This window comes from Budorcas taxicolor, chromosome 20, assembly GCF_023091745.1.
Source record: "Budorcas taxicolor isolate Tak-1 chromosome 20, Takin1.1, whole genome shotgun sequence".
NCBI classification, from domain to species: domain Eukaryota; kingdom Metazoa; phylum Chordata; class Mammalia; order Artiodactyla; family Bovidae; genus Budorcas; species Budorcas taxicolor.
Genome location: NC_068929.1, coordinates 64,994,977 through 65,015,374, shown reverse-complemented (window position 1 = coordinate 65,015,374; position 20,398 = coordinate 64,994,977). Strand labels below are relative to the sequence as shown.

General features: G+C 42.0%; 1 protein-coding gene across 1 annotated transcript in view; it reads right to left on the bottom strand.

Moving 5' to 3' along the window:
- The window catches only part of CTNND2 (catenin delta 2), a 932,875-nt gene that overhangs the window by 292,823 nt on the left and 619,654 nt on the right, over window positions 1-20,398 (bottom strand). The window contains exon 9 of the mRNA XM_052659032.1: window positions 10,005-10,137. Coding sequence (XP_052514992.1) covers window positions 10,005-10,137 — 133 coding nt within the window. The remainder of the gene's footprint in view (window positions 1-10,004; window positions 10,138-20,398) is intronic.

The window sequence follows — 20,398 nt, the reverse complement described above, 5'->3', positions numbered from 1 at the left end:
TGGGACAATCCCGCCCACTTCATTGATCCACTGACCATCTCTTTTCATATTTCTCATGTTTGGTTTTTTTTTTTTTTACCAGCTCCCCTCTCCTTTGACCATTTCATAGGTTCCAAATCTCCCTAAGTCTCCTTTCTTGAAATGTACTACTTCCCAAAATACCCTGCCAAAAAGCAGGCCCCAGATTTCTCTTCTCTGAAAGTAAGGCCTTCGACACACAAATTCTACATGACCCAACCCCAGACACTCACCCATTGCTCTCGTCTCCTTCCCTCCTCCACTCTTTTCCAAGGTTCCAGCCACACTCCTTGTTAAGTCAGCGTCATGGGTTGAGTTTTGCCTTCCCACAGATACACTGGAACCCTAAGCCCAGGTACCTTTGAAAGTGAACTCATTTTAAAAACAGGGTCTTCATGGATGTAATCAACTTAACATCAAGATGAGATGGTTGGATGGCATCACCTACTCAATGGACAAGAGTTTGAGCAAACTCCTGGAGGTAGTGAAGGACAGGGAGTCACAAAATGCTGGATAAGCCTTAGCAACTGAACAACAAACAACTAGGATGTGCCCTAATCCAGTATGACTTGTGTCTCTACAAGAGAAGAGACACAGACAGAAGCACAGAGACAGGAAAAGGCCACGTGGTGTCAGAGGCATAAGTTGCAGTAACGTAGTGAAACATCAGGATTAAGGGCCAGCGCCAGAAGCCAGGCAGAGGCAAGCAGGCATTCATTCCTCCAGAACCGTCGAGGGAGCCTGGCCCTGCCCATACCTTGAACTTGGACTTCCAGCTCCAGAAGTGTAGAGAATCAAGCTCTGTTGTTTTAGGCCCTCCAGTGTGTGGTGCTTTGTTTCAGAAGCCAACCCTAGGGGACCAACACACTCCTGGAACACACATGGTCCAGCCTGCCCAGGCCTGCTTTGTGCACAGGGTACGGTGGGATATTTCCCCTCAGAGACTAACTCTTTCTCTTACTGCTTCTGGCTCTGCTCAAACACTGCTCCTCAGAGATGACTTTCCTGCCCATCTTACATGAAACAGCAGTTCACTCCTAATCTCTTCCCACCCCATCATCCTCTTCACTCATTTCCTGTTGTTTCACTCATGGCAGCTCCACCATCTGGCAAATGATAGATCTGTGTCTTTGTTTCTTGTTGCTTCTTACTCATCTGGATCTAGTTTGTTCACTACTATATCCCCAGGGCTAAGACCAGAGCCTGGAACTTCAGACCTGATCGGTGAATACCTGTTGAATGGGCATACCCATGGATTCCGCTTTCACATTATATCAATGTATTCAGCATTAGGACCTGTTTGTGTGTTCTTTTAGTTGGCACATGCAAAGGGTTCTTTGATTCTAACTTCCCAAAGCCAGTCTTTTTTTTTTTTTTGCTTCAACAATGGCTCTGCACAGGGTCACACACAACACGGGCTTTTGACGTGTGCTAGAGACAATAACGGATTTCAGCATGTGAATTGCAAACACTATAAGTAAAGCAGATACACACAGATGTTCTGTCTACAACGTTATGAGATTGTCAGGAGATTTCCTTAATGTGTGTTTTACACGTATACCAGCAAAAACCTACAGGTCTCAACCCACTGACTCTGGCTGGCAGGGTATGCGCATTCTGTCCACAGTGATGCAAATTCACTTTACAGTCTGGGAAACTAAGGCTCAGAGAGGTAAAGAAACTTGCCCCAAATCACAGAGCTAGAATGCAGGAGAGTAGCCAGGATTTAAAGGCAGGCAGCCTGGCTCCAGGGCCCATGCTGTCAGCTCAATGGGATGCTGTCTACTGACACGCGAAACTAATAGAGGCTCCTTCTCAAAAACTGTGGAACCATTTATGATAATGGAAAGAGAAGAAATGATTCAAAAGTAATCACCTGAAGAGATGGATGGCACCTTCTCTTGAACTCTGTGAGGTGGAAAGAAGCAAGAATAAAACAGAAATTATGAAGCGCTTTAAGTGTAGTAGACAGGAACAAGTCTGAATTTTGTTTTTAACACATGAAAGGTTGTCAGTCAGTCTGAGTCAAATAAAATGTATGGGAGAGGGGGACAGTTGCATATTTTAAAACTCATTTTCTATGTTCTAGAACTCAATTTCTATGTTCTAGTTAATATTAATAAAGAAAACAATGATGTTGCATAAAATGAGTGTAAATGATACAAATATATTGAAAGTTTATGGACATGATCACACACACACACATACACACAAACTCCAAAGGACGAATGTCCTTAAGTCTAATTCCTACTCTGATTTAGTATGACTTATGCTATATTTTCTGGCACCTTCTAAATTAAATTTAGTGTACTCATCACTGTCAGTTTAGTTCAGTTCAGTTGCTCAGTTGTGTCCAACTCTTTGCGACCCCACGAATCCAGCACGCCGGGCCTCCCTGTCCATCACCAACTCCTAGAGTTCACTCTGACTCACGTCCATCGAGTCCGTGATGCCATCCAGCCATCTCATCCTCTGTCATCCCCTTCTCCTCCTGCCCCCAATCCCTCCCAGCATCAGAGTCTTTTCCAATGAGTCAACTCTTCGCATGAGGTGGCCAAAGTACTGGAGTTTCAGCTTTAGCATCATTCCTTCCAAAGAAATCCCAGGGCTGATCTCCTGGGAGATCAGAATGGACTGGTTGGATCTCCTTGCAGTCCAAGGGACTCTCAAGAGTCTTCTCCAACACCACAGTTCAAAAGCATCAATTCTTCGGCGCTCAGCCTTCTTCACAGTCCAATTCTCACATCCATACATGACCACAGGAAAAACCATAGCCTTGACTAGACAGACCTTTGTAGGCAAAGTAATGTCTCTGCTTTTCAATATGCCATCTAGGTTGGTCATAACTTTTCTTCCAAGGAGTAAGCGTCTTTTAATTTCATGGCTGCAATCACTATCTGCAGTGATTTTGGAGCCTAAAAAAATAAAGTCTGACACTGTTTCCACTGTTTCCCCATCTATATCCCATGAAGTGATGGGACCGGATGCCATGATCTTCGTTTTCTGAATGTTGAGCTTTAAGCCAACTTTGTCACTCTCCACTTTCACTTTCATCAAGAGGCTTTTTATTTCCTTTTCACTTTCTGCCATAAGGGTGGTGTCATCTGCATATCTGAGGTTATTGATATTTCTCCTGGCAATCTTGATTCCAGCTTGTGTTTCTTCCAGTCCAGCGTTTCTCATGATGTACTCTGCATAGAAGTTAAATAAGCAGGGTGACAATATACAGCCTTGACGTACTCCTTTTCCTATTTGGAACCAGTCTGTTGTTCCATGTCCAGGTCTAACTGTTGCTTCCTGACCTGCATATAGGTTTCTCAAGAGGCAGGTCAGGTGGTCTGGTATTCCCATCTGTTTCAGAATTTTCCACAGTTTATTGTGATCCACACAGTCAAAGGCTTTGGCATAGTCAATAAAACAGAAATAGATGTTTTTCTGGAACTCTCTTGCTTTTTCCATGATCCAGCGGATGTTGGCAATTTGATCTCTGGTTCCTCTGCCTTTTCTAAAACCAGCTTGAACATCTAGAAGTCCGCGGTTCACATATTGCTGAAGCCTGGCTTGGAGAATTTTGAGCGTTACTTTACTAGAGTGTGAGATGAGTGCAACTGTGCGGTAGTTTGAGCATTCTTTGGCATTGCCTCTCTTTGGGATTGGAATGAAAACTGACCTTTTCCAGTCCTGTGGCCACTGCTGAGTTTTCCCAATTTGCTGGCATATTGAGTGTAGCACTTTCACAGCATCATCTTTCAGGATTTGAAATAGCTCAACTGGAATTCCATCACCTCCACTAGTAGGAGGTAGAAATTTTTCTCTGACTCCATAGGCTGGATTTTAAGCATTTTGTAAACAGTCTCACAAACTTTTCCATGGAGCTTATTAGCACATGGTATTATATTGCCCTGTTTACATGTTGCCCATCTATGTGGATTCATTACAAGTATGATCTGCATGTTATTAATATTTGGTTCTACTACTAACTCCAAAACAAGCTGTCAATAAACTCTTCTTTCTGCTAGAACTGGAAATTCCATTTCTTTAAAAACACAAAGTATTTTATCAAGAGTGAGGAGGATGGTAACTGGAAAGAGTTTTGCTGGGAGTTAATAAAATATTGAATAAAGTCAATGCTGGTTTCCTAGAGAAATTGTTCTCATCTTCACTTTGCATATCTTGACTCTTAAAGATCTTCAAACACCTTGGTTACACATTTGTTGACTGAAAACAATTTTTCATATACAAAGAGGCCTTTGGGACAAAATCTGAACTAAATCAGTGGTAGTCACCAGCCATTCATTCATTTAGAGACATGGATATAAGTCCGTCTCACATGGGACATCACATAACAAAGTCTGAGTTTTTAAAAAGGCACAGTATTTAAGTGAATGGTCTTATGTTTAAGAAATACATTTTAAAATTATTTAATTGTATTAATTTAAATTTTATTAAATCTAATTTATTAATTTATAGTGAAACAAAGTATTCAGACATTTTAAAATAATCACCTCTTGTCACTTGAAAAATTTGCAAATACCTTTTTTTCTATAGAGAACAGACTGCTTTGAATTCCAGCATGTGGCACCCCCATGCACACATATGCCCCTGTCTGTGTGCGCCTGTTTAGTGTGAACTCCTGCCGACTCTATTTGTAACTGAAAAGAAATGGGGGGAAACACAGGAGGGAGGAACATAAATAAATCCAGATCATTACAACTCATGAGAGGTACTTGGTGTTATCCCTAAATCAATGGGATGCTCTTAATATTCTTAACTGACAAAGGTTCCCACAAGAATGAAAAACAGATTTGTGAAAAAATATAAAATAATTATCAACATTTAAGCACTTCCCGGTGGCTCAGAGGTTTAAAGCGTCTGCCTGGAATGCAGGAGAACCGGGTTCGATCCTTGCGTCGGGAAGATCCCCTGGAGAAGGAAATGGCAACCCACTCCAGTACTCTTGCCTGGAGAATCCCATGGATGGAGGAGCCTGGTGGGCTACAGTCCATGGGGTCGCAAAGAGTCGGACACGACTGAGCGACCTCACTTTCACTTTTCAAGCACTTCCCAAAAATGCTTATCATATATACACACTATATACACACATGAGCAGATTTTCATGTCTAAAAACTACCTACATTATCGAAAACTCAACTTATTATGACGTTCCCAACGACTTAGGAGACAGTGTGGATGGCAGACATAGTTCAAACATAACTGACAACCATCCACACCCATCACGCCTCTTGCCCTTTAAAGCAGGAGAACCAGCCTACAGATCAGTCACTCATCACGCATGGAAATGAGCTGCGCCAATACGGTGTGTTTGCTACAACGACTGGACTCTCTCCTTCCACTTTGTCTTTGCCCCACCCTATTTCATTCTTTTTAAAAAATATTTATTTGGCTGCACCGAGTCTCAGTTGCAGCACATGGGATCTAGTTTCCTGACCAGGGATGACACCTAGGTCCCCTGTACTAGGAGCATGGAGTCTTAGCCTCGGGACTACCAGGGAAGGCCTCCCTCTTTCATTTTTTCAACTGCTTTTCTTCTGATCTTTTCTCCATCTAACTTTGAACTGTTGTTTGCATGATATCCTCCTATTCCAATTTTAGGACACTTGCTGGTCTTCAAAGCATTTCCTAACTGAATGTCCAGGCCGAGATCAGGGCACCCAGTCGACCGCAGACTCTCCCGCAGTCACTAGCGGTTCCTGAAATGACCACGCCCATTCTTCTCCCGTCAGCTCCACCTCCTTGCTGTCAGGGAACAAGCAGTCTGCCTTAAATCCAAGTTCACTGGACCAGTAGGAAAAGTTTGGGACAGTGCTTCTGTCTGCTGATTTATGGGAGTGAATTCTCAACTTTACACCTATGAGATCTGGCATCATCATGAACAAAGCTGAATTTCTTGGCTTCATTAAGTGAAAACTGTACAAAGCCCTGTAATAAGGAATGAGAAAGGCATGATTTATGACCCTCCACATACAGGAGATTTAATTCTGCCTTTTGCTCAATGGCCTATCCATTGTGCAGGCAAAGTCAATACCAATAATGAAATGTAGACTGAAGGGCTAAATCAATTCAATAAAATGCAATAGAAAGACTAGAGGACTGAGTAAATTTGGAAAGGCTGGTGCCTGCAAGATTAGTATTTGGACAGCAGGTAATTACAAAAATCAATGCCTGTATATGAAAACATGACAGGCAGCCATCTGTCATGAAGGGAGAACCACTACTAATGGTTTAGGCTTGAATTAGGATGAGAGAACAATATAGGTGTGTGCAAAGTCCTGAGTGTATTCACACTGAGATGTGTACACACCTGAGTGTGCGTGTGTGTGTGTGTATGCATGAGCACACACTTGTCCTCCCTTGGTGACTGAAGGAGAGATGAAGGGAAACTCCATGTGGCTCACCCTGCATTGCACGTAGGCCTCCTGCAGCTGCCCTGCTCCTCTGGCTCATTTCTGCTAACTCTGATCTCATTTTGTTAGGCTGTATGCTACATCACCCTTTCCTTCCTCATCATCACAGTCTCCCAGGTACCCCAGGCACCATTATCACGAGGTCCTGGCCATGTCTGCAGTCTCTAGGAGGTGGAACAGAGGAACAAATTCCACTTGAACCACAGCTCTAAGAACCAGGTGTCAGGAGACTCTCCGAGCAGCAAGAAGTGATACAGGCAACCTCAAGGGCACCTACAGCAAAATTAAAAACTGATCACAGGTACACACAACCTACACATACATGTGCGTGCATGCTTAGTCGTGTCCTACCCTTTGTGGCTCCATGGACTGTAGCCCTCCAGGCTCCTTTGTCCGCGGACTCTTCCAGGCAAGAATACTAGAGTGGTTTGCATGCCCTCCCCCAGGGGATTTTCCCAACCCAGGGATGAAACCCCGATCTCTTGTGTCTCCTTCATGGCAGGCAGATTCTTTACCATTGCACTGAGAAGCTCAGCTGTATATACATATGTAAGATAAAACAGTATCTTAAGTGTCTAACTGTGCTCCTGGACAAAGATGTATATGAATGAATGAATACATCACCACTTAGCAGTTTGCATCCATTAAGTCATTTAGTCCCTATAAGGACTCTACAGGGGAGGGATCAGCATCTCTGTTTTAAAGATAAGAAAGGAGGCTTGAGTGGACAGTTCTGTTCAAGGAGACACAGCTGGTGAGCAGGGAAGTGATGTTGGACAATGTATCTCTCTGACACTGGTGAGTGTGCTGGTCACCCCCTCCTCACACCATCATTTTGTCTCCCACAGAACCCAGGATACTTCTAATGTGACCACACACAAGTCCACGTTGGGCACCACTGCTATGAAGTTTCAAGGCTGGTCATGGCTCACATAGACAGAGGCAATGACTTTGAACTTGCCCAGGTAATGGCGTCTACACAGACCACATGACGGCCTTGTTGATGTTTGGCCTCTGACAGCTCTGTCCCTTCTGCTCGCCTCCGAGCAAGCTGATGACAAATCTCTGATGCCTCCTCCTTTGGTACCAGGAAGTTCAAAGCATAGAAATCCTGTCCCCAGGTAAGAACTCCATCACAGGGCAGGCCATATCTACCGCCTAATCCCCTAGGCATCCTTTCCTGAGCTCTCCACTCACGTTCAGTCCCGTGTGGAAGCCGCTATGCTCGGCTACATAAACCTCATTACGTGAGTAACTGGCCTTTTCATACCCTCATGGGGTGTGTGTGCTGTCCTCAGTCTTGACATCAGAACCAGATTTGGGGACGAGTCTGTCCTGCTGCTGCAGTTGCCACAATATCTGTGAATCCACTTTACACCCATCAAGGGATGAGATTCTCTCATGGCCTCTAGAGAAACCCTCAAAGTTATAATCTTTGCAAAATGATGGCATGTGATCCCTCAATTGGAAATCTCTCCTTCATTTTAAATGGTTATTTTGTTTTCTACTAAAGGCTGAGAATGACTAAGAGAACTGCCACTTGGGACAAGAGCCACATAATTTAATTTATCCTCAGATCATTTTAATAATATTTTTTGACATTCATATTTTAAAAAAATAAAAAAAGTAAAAAAAAATCTATCTTAGATGAATAATAATTTCTTTTATCTCAGCTTTGGCATTACCAATACTTGGTACTGGATAATTCTTTGTCCAGGCTGCCCTTCCATTACAGAATGTTTTGCAAGCATTCTTTGTAATTGAACAAGACCATATGGTGCCTGTTGGGTACAGATCCTCCATTTTTTCCACCTGCTTCTTTGTAGAAAAACTTTAGCCAAAGAATATATTTAATCAGAGAAGTGAGAAAATGCAGAAAGGAAAACCATCAAGTGAGACAAAATAATAATAATTTAGCCATTTAACATAGTCAAGGACCTTTAGTTCCCCTTAAGGGCTATACATAATATTCTGAGTCACATCCTCTGAGCTGTTTTGCAGATACTGAAACCCCTGCCAGGTGGAAGGAGTTGGTTGCATGATGACCAGACTGTAGCCATGACATTAGTTGCTCTATCTTACACAGTTCCAAGAACTGACCTCAAGGAAACAAGAACAAACCGACCCTGGAACTGAAGATGAACTGTACTTAAAATCATCAAGATGGTGCTGATCAGATCACTGCATGACCAATTTCACGATGACTGTCAGAGCAGACTGTACTGTTTCTGCAAGTAAGCCCCATCTCCAACCTGTAACCCTGGAAATCCCCCCTTTAAAGCTTCTGCTTCCTGATCAGCAGTTGAGAGTTGGTTTTTGGACATAAGTCCACCTTCTCCCAGGTTGCCAGTCTCCTGAATAAAGCAACCTTTCTTTCCTGCCAACACTTGTCTCTTGAGTACTGACTTTTCAGAGGTGAGCAGCCCAGCCTGAGTTGGGTAACACATGACTGCCACCCACTAAATGCTAATGGCACACCACAATGTTTTCAATTCTGACAACGGAGGATGGCCCAGATGATGTGACATGTCCCTCGGGAGGCAACATTACACCTGGTTGCGAATCACCACTTTATATATATTCCACAAAGAAATAGGACTTTTCTGATAAGAAAAAGCATGGGTCACGCCCTTTGTAGTCCCAGGGGAAGAGAAACAGGAAAAAAAAAAAAAAAAAGATGAAAAACTGCTAGTCTATACACATCCCAATGCAAGCAAGCACCATCTATAATAAATCGCAATTATATCTTCAAATCTCTGCTTTCCACCCTTAAACCTATTTAGTCTTATCTCCCAAATTCCTTACATGCTATGGAGATGACTCCTAACAGATTATAAAATCCTTTTTAAAAATTTGATTACTCAGCTGCTCATATGCAAATGCTTGTCCCTTGTCTAAAAAAAAAAAAAATCAGAGTTGGCTGTGCTGACCACTGTGATTTTCCAGAAATATCACATACCACAATTTGTGCACTTTGAAGTATGCCAAAAATTTTGAGCATGTTAACAACTGTTTACATGATGAACACAGAGAAGAGATTCTTTAATGGAATGCATATATCTGTATCATATCCACTGGTACATTTGCAAATGGTTCAGAAAGTTTGGTTATAACACAAAGCTGGTTTATTGCCTAAAACTTCCCACTTATCAATGAGTTTTCCAGGAAGACAGATGATACCATAAACTGATGTAGCAATCTTGATGTAATTTGAGGAGAACATGAAGATGCTTTGTATTTCTTTAGAATTTAGGAGCAGAGATGACTCCAGAGGTGGATTGAGAAGAAAAATGCAAATTATATCAAAAGTTTAGCATTTGATACTCTCATCTCTGTGGATATTAGTATATATCCTTGGCCCTCTATTCCTTCAGTATTCAAATACTAAAAAAGAAGAATGTATATATCGGCATGCCAAACACTTAGATGAAAAGTGTGGATCTAAGTTTTGATAGCATAACTTTAAGCTTCGAATTTTTTTTTCCCCATTCAACAGTACTCTGAACACCTAAGTGATGATGAATCTGACACCAGTCATTCACGATTCCAAGTAGTGCTTACCTCGGCTTTAATTTTGTTGTCTCCAAAACAGAGGTGCTGTAAATAGGCTGCAGCATTAGACTGGACTGAAGGAAACTGATGTTGCAACATCTGTATCACTTCAGGTAGCTCCGGGTCTCTCCATCCAAATTCTCTGAACAAAAGGAAAGCAGGAGAACATGAGAGAAATCCTGCAACTGGTAGCCTGTGGTCAACTCATCTATGTATCACCTGTGAGAGTTTACATGGGAATATTTCACAACTGATTGCCCTGGTTTTCTTACACATGTTGTTGCTTAGTCGCTAAGTTGTGTCCAGCTATTTGCGATCCCCCTCCCCCCAGGACTGCAGCACGCCAGGCTCTTCTGTACTCCACTATCTCCCAGAGTTTGCTCACATTCATGTCCATAGAGTCAGTGATACTACCTAACCGTCTCATCCTCTTATATTTCTTACACATCCACTGACTTAAAAAAGGATTTGAAAAGATTTCCTTGAGCAAATGATTTGTAAGTGTATATATATATACATACATATACATCTAGGGCTTCCCAGGTGGTACAACGGTAAAGAATCTGCCCATCAGTGCAGGAGATGAAAGAGACATAGGTTCAAGCTCTGGGTCAGGAAGATCCCCTGGAGTAGGAAATGGCAAACCACTCAAATATTCTTTCCTAGAAAATTCCATGGACAGAGGAGGCTAGCAGGCTGCAGTCCATGGGGTTGTTAAAGAGTCAGACACAACTAAGCATGCATGCACATAAACTTATATAACCTTAAATGTATCACTGAAGTTACCATGTTTATGAAGACTGAAAAGAAAAGGTCTTAAAATGGCACGATCTTACTAATACAGACATTTTTCATTTGGACTTCCGTAGATAATTTACAAGATCACATTTATTTTCCAAAATATTATTTCAACAGTCTTGGGCAGGTATAGCATTTAGTTAAATTATCAGATAAGAGAAAATATAACGGAAAGAGTCCAGCCTAAAATGTCCTGATACCAGTTATGCCATATTTGTTATATTTATGGTTAATATTGCTATTATCATAATCTCTTCTTTTAAAAACATACAGATTCCCTAAACAATTTTCTGAGGATAAAAGTATAGTAACAAGAAGCTTTCATAAAAGGAAATTATTTATTTAAAATGTTAGGTTTATTCAAACAAATTTTATGCACGGTGCATTCTTTTTCTATATCCTCTTGTTTATATCTGAGCTACTCCAAGAAGCTAGTTGTTTATTTAATTTTGAGAAACATGCTCCAGGATACTTAAATCCATCATAAAACACAAGGGTGACTGTACCATTATGTATATGAATACTCTTTCATGAAATTCACCAACTCAACCAGTTAGAGCAGCGATCCCCAACCTTTCTGGCACCAGGGATTGCTTTCATGAAAGACAATTTTTCCATGGATCGGTGTGGGGTGGGGCGGTGGTGGGTGGATTCGGGATGACTGAAGCACATTACATTTATTGTGCACTTTATTTGTATTATTACATCAGTTCCACCTCAGGTCATCAGGCATCAGATCCTGAAGGTTGGAGACCCTTGAGTTAGACCATGACAGTGACATGGTTGGATGTAAGGATTTCGCGTCTGAAGCAGTGAATCAATTTTTAACAGAGAAATAAGAAAGCAACCCGTGAGGCCACAGATGAAAACCTGACCCCTTGAACCACAAAAGGCTACTATTTATCTGAAGGATAGGCTGGAAGAGACTTGAGACAGCTTGGCAGCACCCACTTGACTCCCAGAAAACAACTCAAAAGCATACATCCTATTGATGCCAGGTCAATGCTGTCATCTCAGAAGAAGAGTCATGAAAAATGGGACAGAAATGGAGCAGACAAAGGTTAAGAGTTTCCTTGTAGACTCTAACCTTTATCTTTTCTTTATCACGCCTGATAGAGGTTGTCAAGTAAATCTGGAAGCATGTCGGTGCTGCCTTACTGCTACTGAAGACGATATGCAATAGGGTTTCTTTTGAATTGGCTCAGTTCTTAAAGGACTGGATGGTGTGAGGAGCACCTTTGCTATAAAACATACTCAAGTGGTTGCTGATAATGGACCAACTATTGGATCTTCTTCAGCTAGGTGATCACAGTGAAAAACAATTATGGATGAAAACATAGGAAGCTTGTTTTTAATTGAATTTTCTTTCACTGCATGATTCTAAACCACCTCAATATGCAACATCCAGATAGCACAGTCTTTTTTCTTATAATAGCAGCCTTTAAAAATTATATCCTTTGTTCAAGTTAAATTAAAATCTACAGAACACCTATAAATTATATACTGGATGACTAATATGAATTCGGGTAAGCCCATGCTATTGGAAAGTGATTAGTAAAGGATTCATTTCCATCTATTTTACTAACCAGATGAGAACTGCTCTATTAGTCTTATATGGCATAGATAAGAAAGTCTTTGAACAAGAGCACAGGAGGAACAGTCTTAGGGCACTTGGCTTGCTTGTGCATACCAGACTACATGCATACACACAGAGCCCAGAATCAACAGAAGGAAAATTTCAAGAGTCATACAAGCCTCTTTTTCTGGAATGGTTTTGTTTCCCTTAAAAGAGATTCTGCTCAGATTTTGTGTTTCCCATGGAGATGGACTATAGAGAAGAGCTGGACAAAATAAAATGTCTGTCTTATTTGGGCCAGAATTCGGTGCAAGGCACGGATTCTTTATACGAGGTCTTTTTTTTTTTTCAACTGAAGTATAGTTTATTTACAGTGTTTTGTTATTTTCAGGTGTACAGCAAACTGATTGATATATAATATATATATTCTTTTTCAGATTCTTTTCACTTATAGGTTATTAAAAAATACTGAATATAGTTCCCCATGCTATACTTGCTCCTTGCTGGTTGTCCCTCACATGAGATTTTAATCCTGAAGGACAAGCAACGTTCATAAGACAAAAGAATTCTGGTAAAAAAAATCAGCAAAAGAACAGCATGTGGAGAGACACTGGGTCATAGAAGGCTGACAGATTCAGGGAAGGTGTGCTTTCAGCCAGGATGGCTATGAGACAGGAGGCTGCAGGAAGCGGGTTACCCAGGCAGGGGGTGGTGGAAATGAAGCTGGAAAGCAAGGTTGGTGTGAGATCGCGAAGAGCTTTGCACTCAGTACAAAACGTCTGGGCCTGGTCTGTGGTCAGAATTGTGAAAGAAATCTAAGGAAATTTAGATGTGTTCAGACTTATAGAACAGACAGCTTAAGTAATACTGCGAGTGTGGGCTAAAAGTCAGTGCCGAGGTTCCCTGTTCAGACGGTGGCATGCTTTAATCCTTAAGCCTTATGTAGTTTCTTTTCATTTCATGGAGGAGGAAATTAATAGACTTAGAGATGTTCATAAACTTAAGAGATGGAGCAGAAATAAAACTCTGGCCATCTGCTTTTGAATAGATATAATCATATAACAATGACGCTTACTGTAATTGCTGTCTTGAAATAAAGTCTAAAAGTCTAAAAAATAAATACACTTAAAACTGCATCCCCAGGTCAGATTCTGACAAGGTCAGAAGACAGTTTTGGTTGTCACAACTGGAAGACGCTACTGACATCCAGGGAGCAGACCCCAGGAATCCTGCTCAACATCCTATATTGCACAGACAATTCCCTATGACAAAGAATTATCTGCCCCAAAATATCGCTAGAGCCAAGACTGAGATACCCTGGTCTAAACATGTTCTGTTATTTGATCATTTAAAAAAAAAATTATTGTAGTACAGCTGCTTTATGATGTTATGTTAGTATTTGCTATACAGCAAAATGAATCAGCCATATGTATACGCATTATCTCCTCTTTTTTGGATTTCCTTCCCATTTAGGTTACCACGGAGCACTGAACAGAGTTCCTTGGGCTCTACAGTAGGTTGTCATTAGTTATCTATTCAGTTATAAAAAGGAATGAAATTGTGATATTTGCAGAGACACAGATGGGCCTTAGAGACTGTCATATAGAATGAAGTAAGTCAGAAAGAGAACAATGAATATCATATATTAACACATTTATTTGAATTCTAGAAACCAAAATGATACAGATGAACTCATTTGAAAAGTAGAAATATTTGATCATTTTTTGTTGAGCAGGTTACAGATCTCTTATTTCTTGATTACTGCGGTAGAAGAGGCAGAGGATTTGGCATCCAAATAATTAGGAAAGAGTTCGGAACTTAAACATCTGGCTTTCTCCCTTCTAGATTACAAATATATATAGCAGAGTCCCCCAGTGCTTGCTGGTATTGGTTTCCATGGATCAAATATAGAGAATAATGCTGTCTATTTCACAGAACTTCTTTTTAAAAGACAGCATAAAATATGAAAGTGAAAGTGCTGGGCAAACTATTAAAAGCTAGATGTGTGTGTGCATGCTAAGTCACTTCAGTCATGTCTGACTCTGCTTGACCCTATGGATTGTAGCCCACTGGGCTCCTATGTCCATGGGATTCTCCAGGCAAGAATACTGGAGTGGGTTGCTATGCCCACCTCCAGCGGATCTTCCTGACCCTGGGATGGAACTCACAGCTCTTAAGTCTCCTGCATTGGCAGAAGGGTTCTTTTACCACTAGCGCCACCTGGGAAACCCCAAAAGCTAGGTATATACTGCATGTATATACTGCTGCTGCTGCTGCTGCTAAGTCACTTCAGTTGATATATACTACTAATTGTTATCCTAAGACTTATAAGGGGTGCACACACACACACACACACACATTTAAACTTTTTGGAATACCACTTTTTAAAAAAAATAAACTTTTACTGTTGTACATTATACTTATTGGAAGGAATCTAAGTGTAAGAAGAGACACTGTTTTAGCCTGCAGTAAAAACTGTACATTAAAATGTGCCATTTTGGAAAAAATTTTTCCACCTAACCCTTTCAGAGGCAAAGTCTTAGCTCAAGAAGAGTTCTTTCTACGCAGAGTTGGTTCAAATCCTGCTCCACTATGAATTCTCCTCTTCTAGGTGTCTTGCTTGCTGCTGATCCACCACTGGCTGGCATAAATACCCATGGAGTTCTACTGTTACAGTGAGATTATAATTCATACCTTAGAGTATTGTGGGATGATTAGAATTACTATATATGAACCCCTTAGAGCAATGTCTGGCACAGTGTGGGCCCTCCAGAAATGTCAGGTATTACATATAACTAGATGAAGAAAAGAAGAATAGAAAACAAGAACCATCTACAAGTTCTACAGAAGCCCAGCTCACATCTCTCATTCATTACTGAGCTTCACTTTAGAAATGTTTAGGGAACTGGAGAATATGTAAATGTAACCTTTTCTCCATTAAAACTTGTCACACAGACCAACAATATTGTGACTTGGTCCTCACTCTTATAAGGACTCTCTGAGTTGTTAAAATTACAAGGCACTTAGCACACAGCTAAACAGCAAACAGTCTGAAATTTGTTACCATGTTAGGCTGGCACCGCAACCAAAGAGCTGATGTCCTGTCACAACATTTTTATCAAGTTTACTTCTGTGTTGAAAAGAGCCCCAGGACAATCAAGAGTCTTCGGGAATCCACACTGAGATTTTCAGCAAAGCTTTATGTCAGAGGGACAGAGTTCAATTTGATTGCAAGGTCAATAAACTCCATGGGAAGCCACGCTATGGATATTAATTAAACCTATGAAAATCTCAGCCATTTATAACCATCTGAACTCTAACTAAAAGCTTTAAAGACCATATTGGCTTTCCTTTACCATCCAGAGACCACAAGGTGAGACATTTTGTTTTTTGACTTTGTCTTGTTTACAAGATAAGAGTGAAGAGGCCGCAGAGCCAGTGGTCACAAGAATAAGTTAGATGGAAAGATTTCTTTGTTTTGTTTTATAAAATGGAGGTATCTTCATGCTTGTTGACAGATAAGAACTTATCCAACGATAAACACACAGAACCATGAATATTTTAATTTTCATCCCTGAAGAATGTGTCACCAAACAAAAAGCTGCTCTATATATATGGTCAATTGCTACAAAGCAGAGACATCACTTTTTCAACAAAGGTCTGTATAATCAAAGCTATGATTTTTCCCATAGTCACGTATGGAATTGAGAATTGGACCATAAAGATGGCTGAGCACTTTCGAAATGTGGTGCTGGAGAAGACTCTTGAGAGTCCCTTGGACTGCAAGGAGATCAGGCCAGTCCATCCTTAAGGAAATCAACACCGAATATTCATTGGAAGGACTGATGCTGAAGCTGATGCTCTAATACTTTGGCCATCTGATGCAAAGAGCTGACTCACTGGAAAAGACCCTGGTGCCGGGAAAGACTGAAGGCAAAAGGAGAAGGGGGCAGCAAAAGATGAGATAGATAGTATCACAGACTCAATGGACATGAATTTGAGCAAACTTTGGGAGATAGCGGAGGACAGAAAGTCTGGCATGCTGCAGTCCATGGGGTCAGCTTATTTCAGTGAGGCCAGTGGCCATCACCTCCTGCCATATTCCTGCAAGCGGCCTGGCTGCCTGCCTGACTTTGGAATTCACTCTTCTAGCCAACTGCAGAGGCCATGGGGGATGCACAGGGGACATGGCAAAACTTCCTGTCCTCAGAGAACCTTCTAATGGTAACTGGGAATTAATTACCAAAAGCAAAAATATATTATTTGCCAGAGAGTGACAAGTGTGCACTGGGTTGATCAATATTCCTCCGAAATTCATGTCCACTTGGAACCTCAGAATGTAACTTTATTTGAAATAGGGTCTTTGCAGATGTAATAAAGGGTCAAGAAGAGATCTCACTGGATTAGGATGGGCTCTAAATCCAATGATAGTGCCCTTATAAGAGACAGAAAAGGGCATGCGGAGACAGAGAGAGGAAGGTGATGTGAAGATGGAGACAGAGACTGTAGGGATGTGGCCACAAGTGAATGAATGACAAGGATGGCCAGAAGGAGAGGGGAGGCCAAGCTTGGTTACTCCTTCAGAACATCTAGAAGGAACCAACCCTGCCAACACCTTGATTTCGGACTTACACTCTCTAGAACTCAAAAAGCATAACTTCTGCTGTTTTAAGCCACCAAGTTTGTGGTACTCTGTTACATTAGCCACAGGAAACTAACACAAGTTTGATGGAAAAGATGAAGCTGAGCAGATATAGGCAAAATGTGTGTGTGTGCACTTGTGTGTTTGTGTGTGCGTGGAGGGGGTTGTTACTGCCAGCACAGTGGCTATGGAAGACCTCCCTGAGAAGGTGACCTGGGGCACACACCTACACGTGGTGTTGAGTTGAAGGAATGTTACAGAAAGGGAGAATAGTGACAAGACCCTGAGGCAGGTGCTTGCTCTGCATGTCAGAGATGAGAAGGTCAGCGTGTGAGCTGGAGCGTGTCCTGGAGACCGTTATGGGACAGGCAGTGGGGCCCAGATCACAAGCCTTTGTCAGCCTCAGCAGGCTGCTGGCTTTTGCTCCAACTGATTCAGGAGCCATCCCAAAGTCATAATCTGGTTCATATTTTTAGAGGATCACTTTGTCAGTGCTTGCATGAATGTATATATCTGTCAAATCTCATAAACAGCAGGTCTGATCTTCTATTGGGTTGGGCAAACAGTTCCTTTGGGTTTTTCCATAAGATGGTACAAAAAACTGGAACAAACCTTTTGACCAACCCAATATCTTGCTAAAGTTGGGCTTACAAAGGGGATCCCTCTGCCTGTGGTGTTGAGAACAGACTCTAGGCGGGCAGGATGGAGGCAGAGGCTTCTGCAGGGATCCTGGTGGGGGTAACGGTAGCTCAGCAGGGGGTGCTGAGAAGTGGAGGGAGTTTGGATGCATCCTGAAGGCAGAGGCTGCAGTGGTCCCTGGTGGGCTGTGTGCGACGTGTGACAGAAAGAGACGCCCAGTGGATCCCTCCTATAAGCCCAGTCTTTCCCCACCCACTGGTCCACACGAACAGGTGACCCCTGCTGCCTTGTATCTCAGGCCCAACCTGGAGACAACATGGGGACTGGAGTTTATTATTTCAGAATAAGAAGTTTCAACTGTCAACCATTCCATTAAGCTGAAGTGGAGAGAGACAAACAGGAAAATGATGAGAAAATTGGTTATTTCTGAACTATTATGAGTAGTAGGTGCCTTGAGATGCCAGAGATGCTCAGAGGGCTCCAACAAAACCTTGGGTACACCAGGACCCAGAGACTCCACAAAGGCAGTGCCAGACCTGACTTTGACGGCTTGAGTACCTCCTGCAGAGGCACAGGGCAGCAGTGGCCTTCTGCAGGGCCAGGGGCTCTGTGTGCAGCAGACCTGCATCACATAGTGTGTGGCATAAGCTCTCTTGGAGGAGGTTGCCATTAACCCCCACCATAGAGCCACCGAGCAGATGACCCACAAACTGCAGAACAATTATACCAAATAAATTCTCACACTGTTAAGAAAGTTCTAGAACCCACAACAGATTTCCCAACCTGGGGATCTGGCAAAGGGACTGAGAAACCCCAGGAAATTTGACTTAAGAGGCCAGTGAGATTTGATTCCAGAACTTACACAGGACTGGGGAGACAGACTCTTGGAGGGCACAAACAAAACCTTGTGAGCACTAGGACCCAGGAGAAAGGAGCAATGACCCCACAGGAGACTGACCCAGACTTGCCTGTGAGTGTCTAGGACTCTCCAGTGGAGGCATGGGTCAGCAGTGGCCTGCTACAGGGTCAGGGGCACTGAATACAACAGTGCGTACACAAGACCTTTTGAAGGAAGTCGCCATTATCTTCATTACCTCCACAATAGTTTGGTCTCAGGTCAAACAACAGGGAGAGAACACAGCCCCACCCAACACAGCCTCACTCAACAGAAAATTGGATTAAAGATTTACTGAGCATGGCCCCACGCATCAGAACAACACCCAGTTTCCCCCTCAGTCTGTCTCTCCCATCAGGAAGCTTCCATAAGCCTCTCAACAGAGGGCTGACAGAATGAAAAATCACAATCACAGACAACTAACCAAATCGATCACATGGACCACAGCCTTGTCTAACTCAATGAAACTATGAGACATGCTGCGTAGGGCCACCCAAGACAGACGGGTTATGGTGGAGAGTTCTGACAAAACGTGGTCCCCTGGAAAAGGCAATGGCAAACCACTTTAGTATTCTTGCCTTGAGAACTCCATGAACAGTATGAAAAGGCAAAAAGATAGGACACTGAAAGATGAACTCTCCAGGTTGGTAGGTGCCTAATACACTACTGGAGAAGAGTGGAGAAAAAACACCAGAAAGAATGGAGATGGAGCCAAAGCGAAAACAACACCCAGTTGTGGATGTGACTGGTGATGCAAGTAAAATCTGATGCTGTAAAGAACAATATTTCATAGGAACCTGGAATGTTAGGTCCATGAATCAAGGCATATTGGAAGTGATCAAAAAGGAGATGGCAAGAGTGAACGTCGACATTTTAGGAATCAGTGAACTAAAGTGGATTGGAATGAGTGAATTTAATTCAGATGCTTATATATATTACTATGGGCAAGAATCCCTTAGAAGAAATGGAATAGCCTTCATAGTCAAGGAAAGAGTCTAAAACACAGTACTTGGGTGCAATCTCAAAAGTGACAGAATGATCTCTGTTCGTTTTCGAGGCAAACCACACAGTATCACAGTGATCCAAGTCTATGCCCCAGCCACTAATGCTAAAGAGGCTGAAGTTGAATGGTTCTATGAAGACCTACAAGACCTTCTAGAACTAACAATCAAAAAAGATATCCTTTTCTTCATAGGGGACTGGAATGCCAAAGTATGAAGTCAAGAGATACCTGGAGTAACAGGCAAGTTTGGCCTTGGAGTACAAAATGAAGTAGGGCAAAGGCTAACAGACTTTTGCCAAGAGAATGCACCTGTCAGAGCAAACACCCTCTTCCAACAACACAAGAGAAGACTCTACACATGGACATCACCAGATGGTCAACATCGAAATCAGGTTGATTATATTCTATGCAGCCAAAGATGGAGAAGCTCTATACAGTCAACAAAAACAAGACCGGGAGTTGACTGTGGATCAGATCATGAACTCCTTATTGCCAAATTCAGACTTAAATTGAAGAAAGTAGGGAAAACCGCTAGACCATTCAGGTATGACCTAAATCAAATCCCTTATGATTATACAGTGGAAGTGAGAAATAGATTTAAGGGCCTAGATCTTATAGATAGAGTGCCTGATGAACTATGGAATGAGGTTCATGACATTATACAGGAGACAGGGAACAAGACCATCCCCATGGAAAAGAAATGCAAAAAAGCAAAATGGCTGTCTGGGAGGCCTTACAAATGGCTGTGAAGAGAAGAGAAGTGAAAAGCAAAGGAGAAAAGGAAAGATATACCCATCTGAATGAAGAGTTCCAAAGAATAGCAAGGAAAGATAAGAAAGCCTTCCGCAGT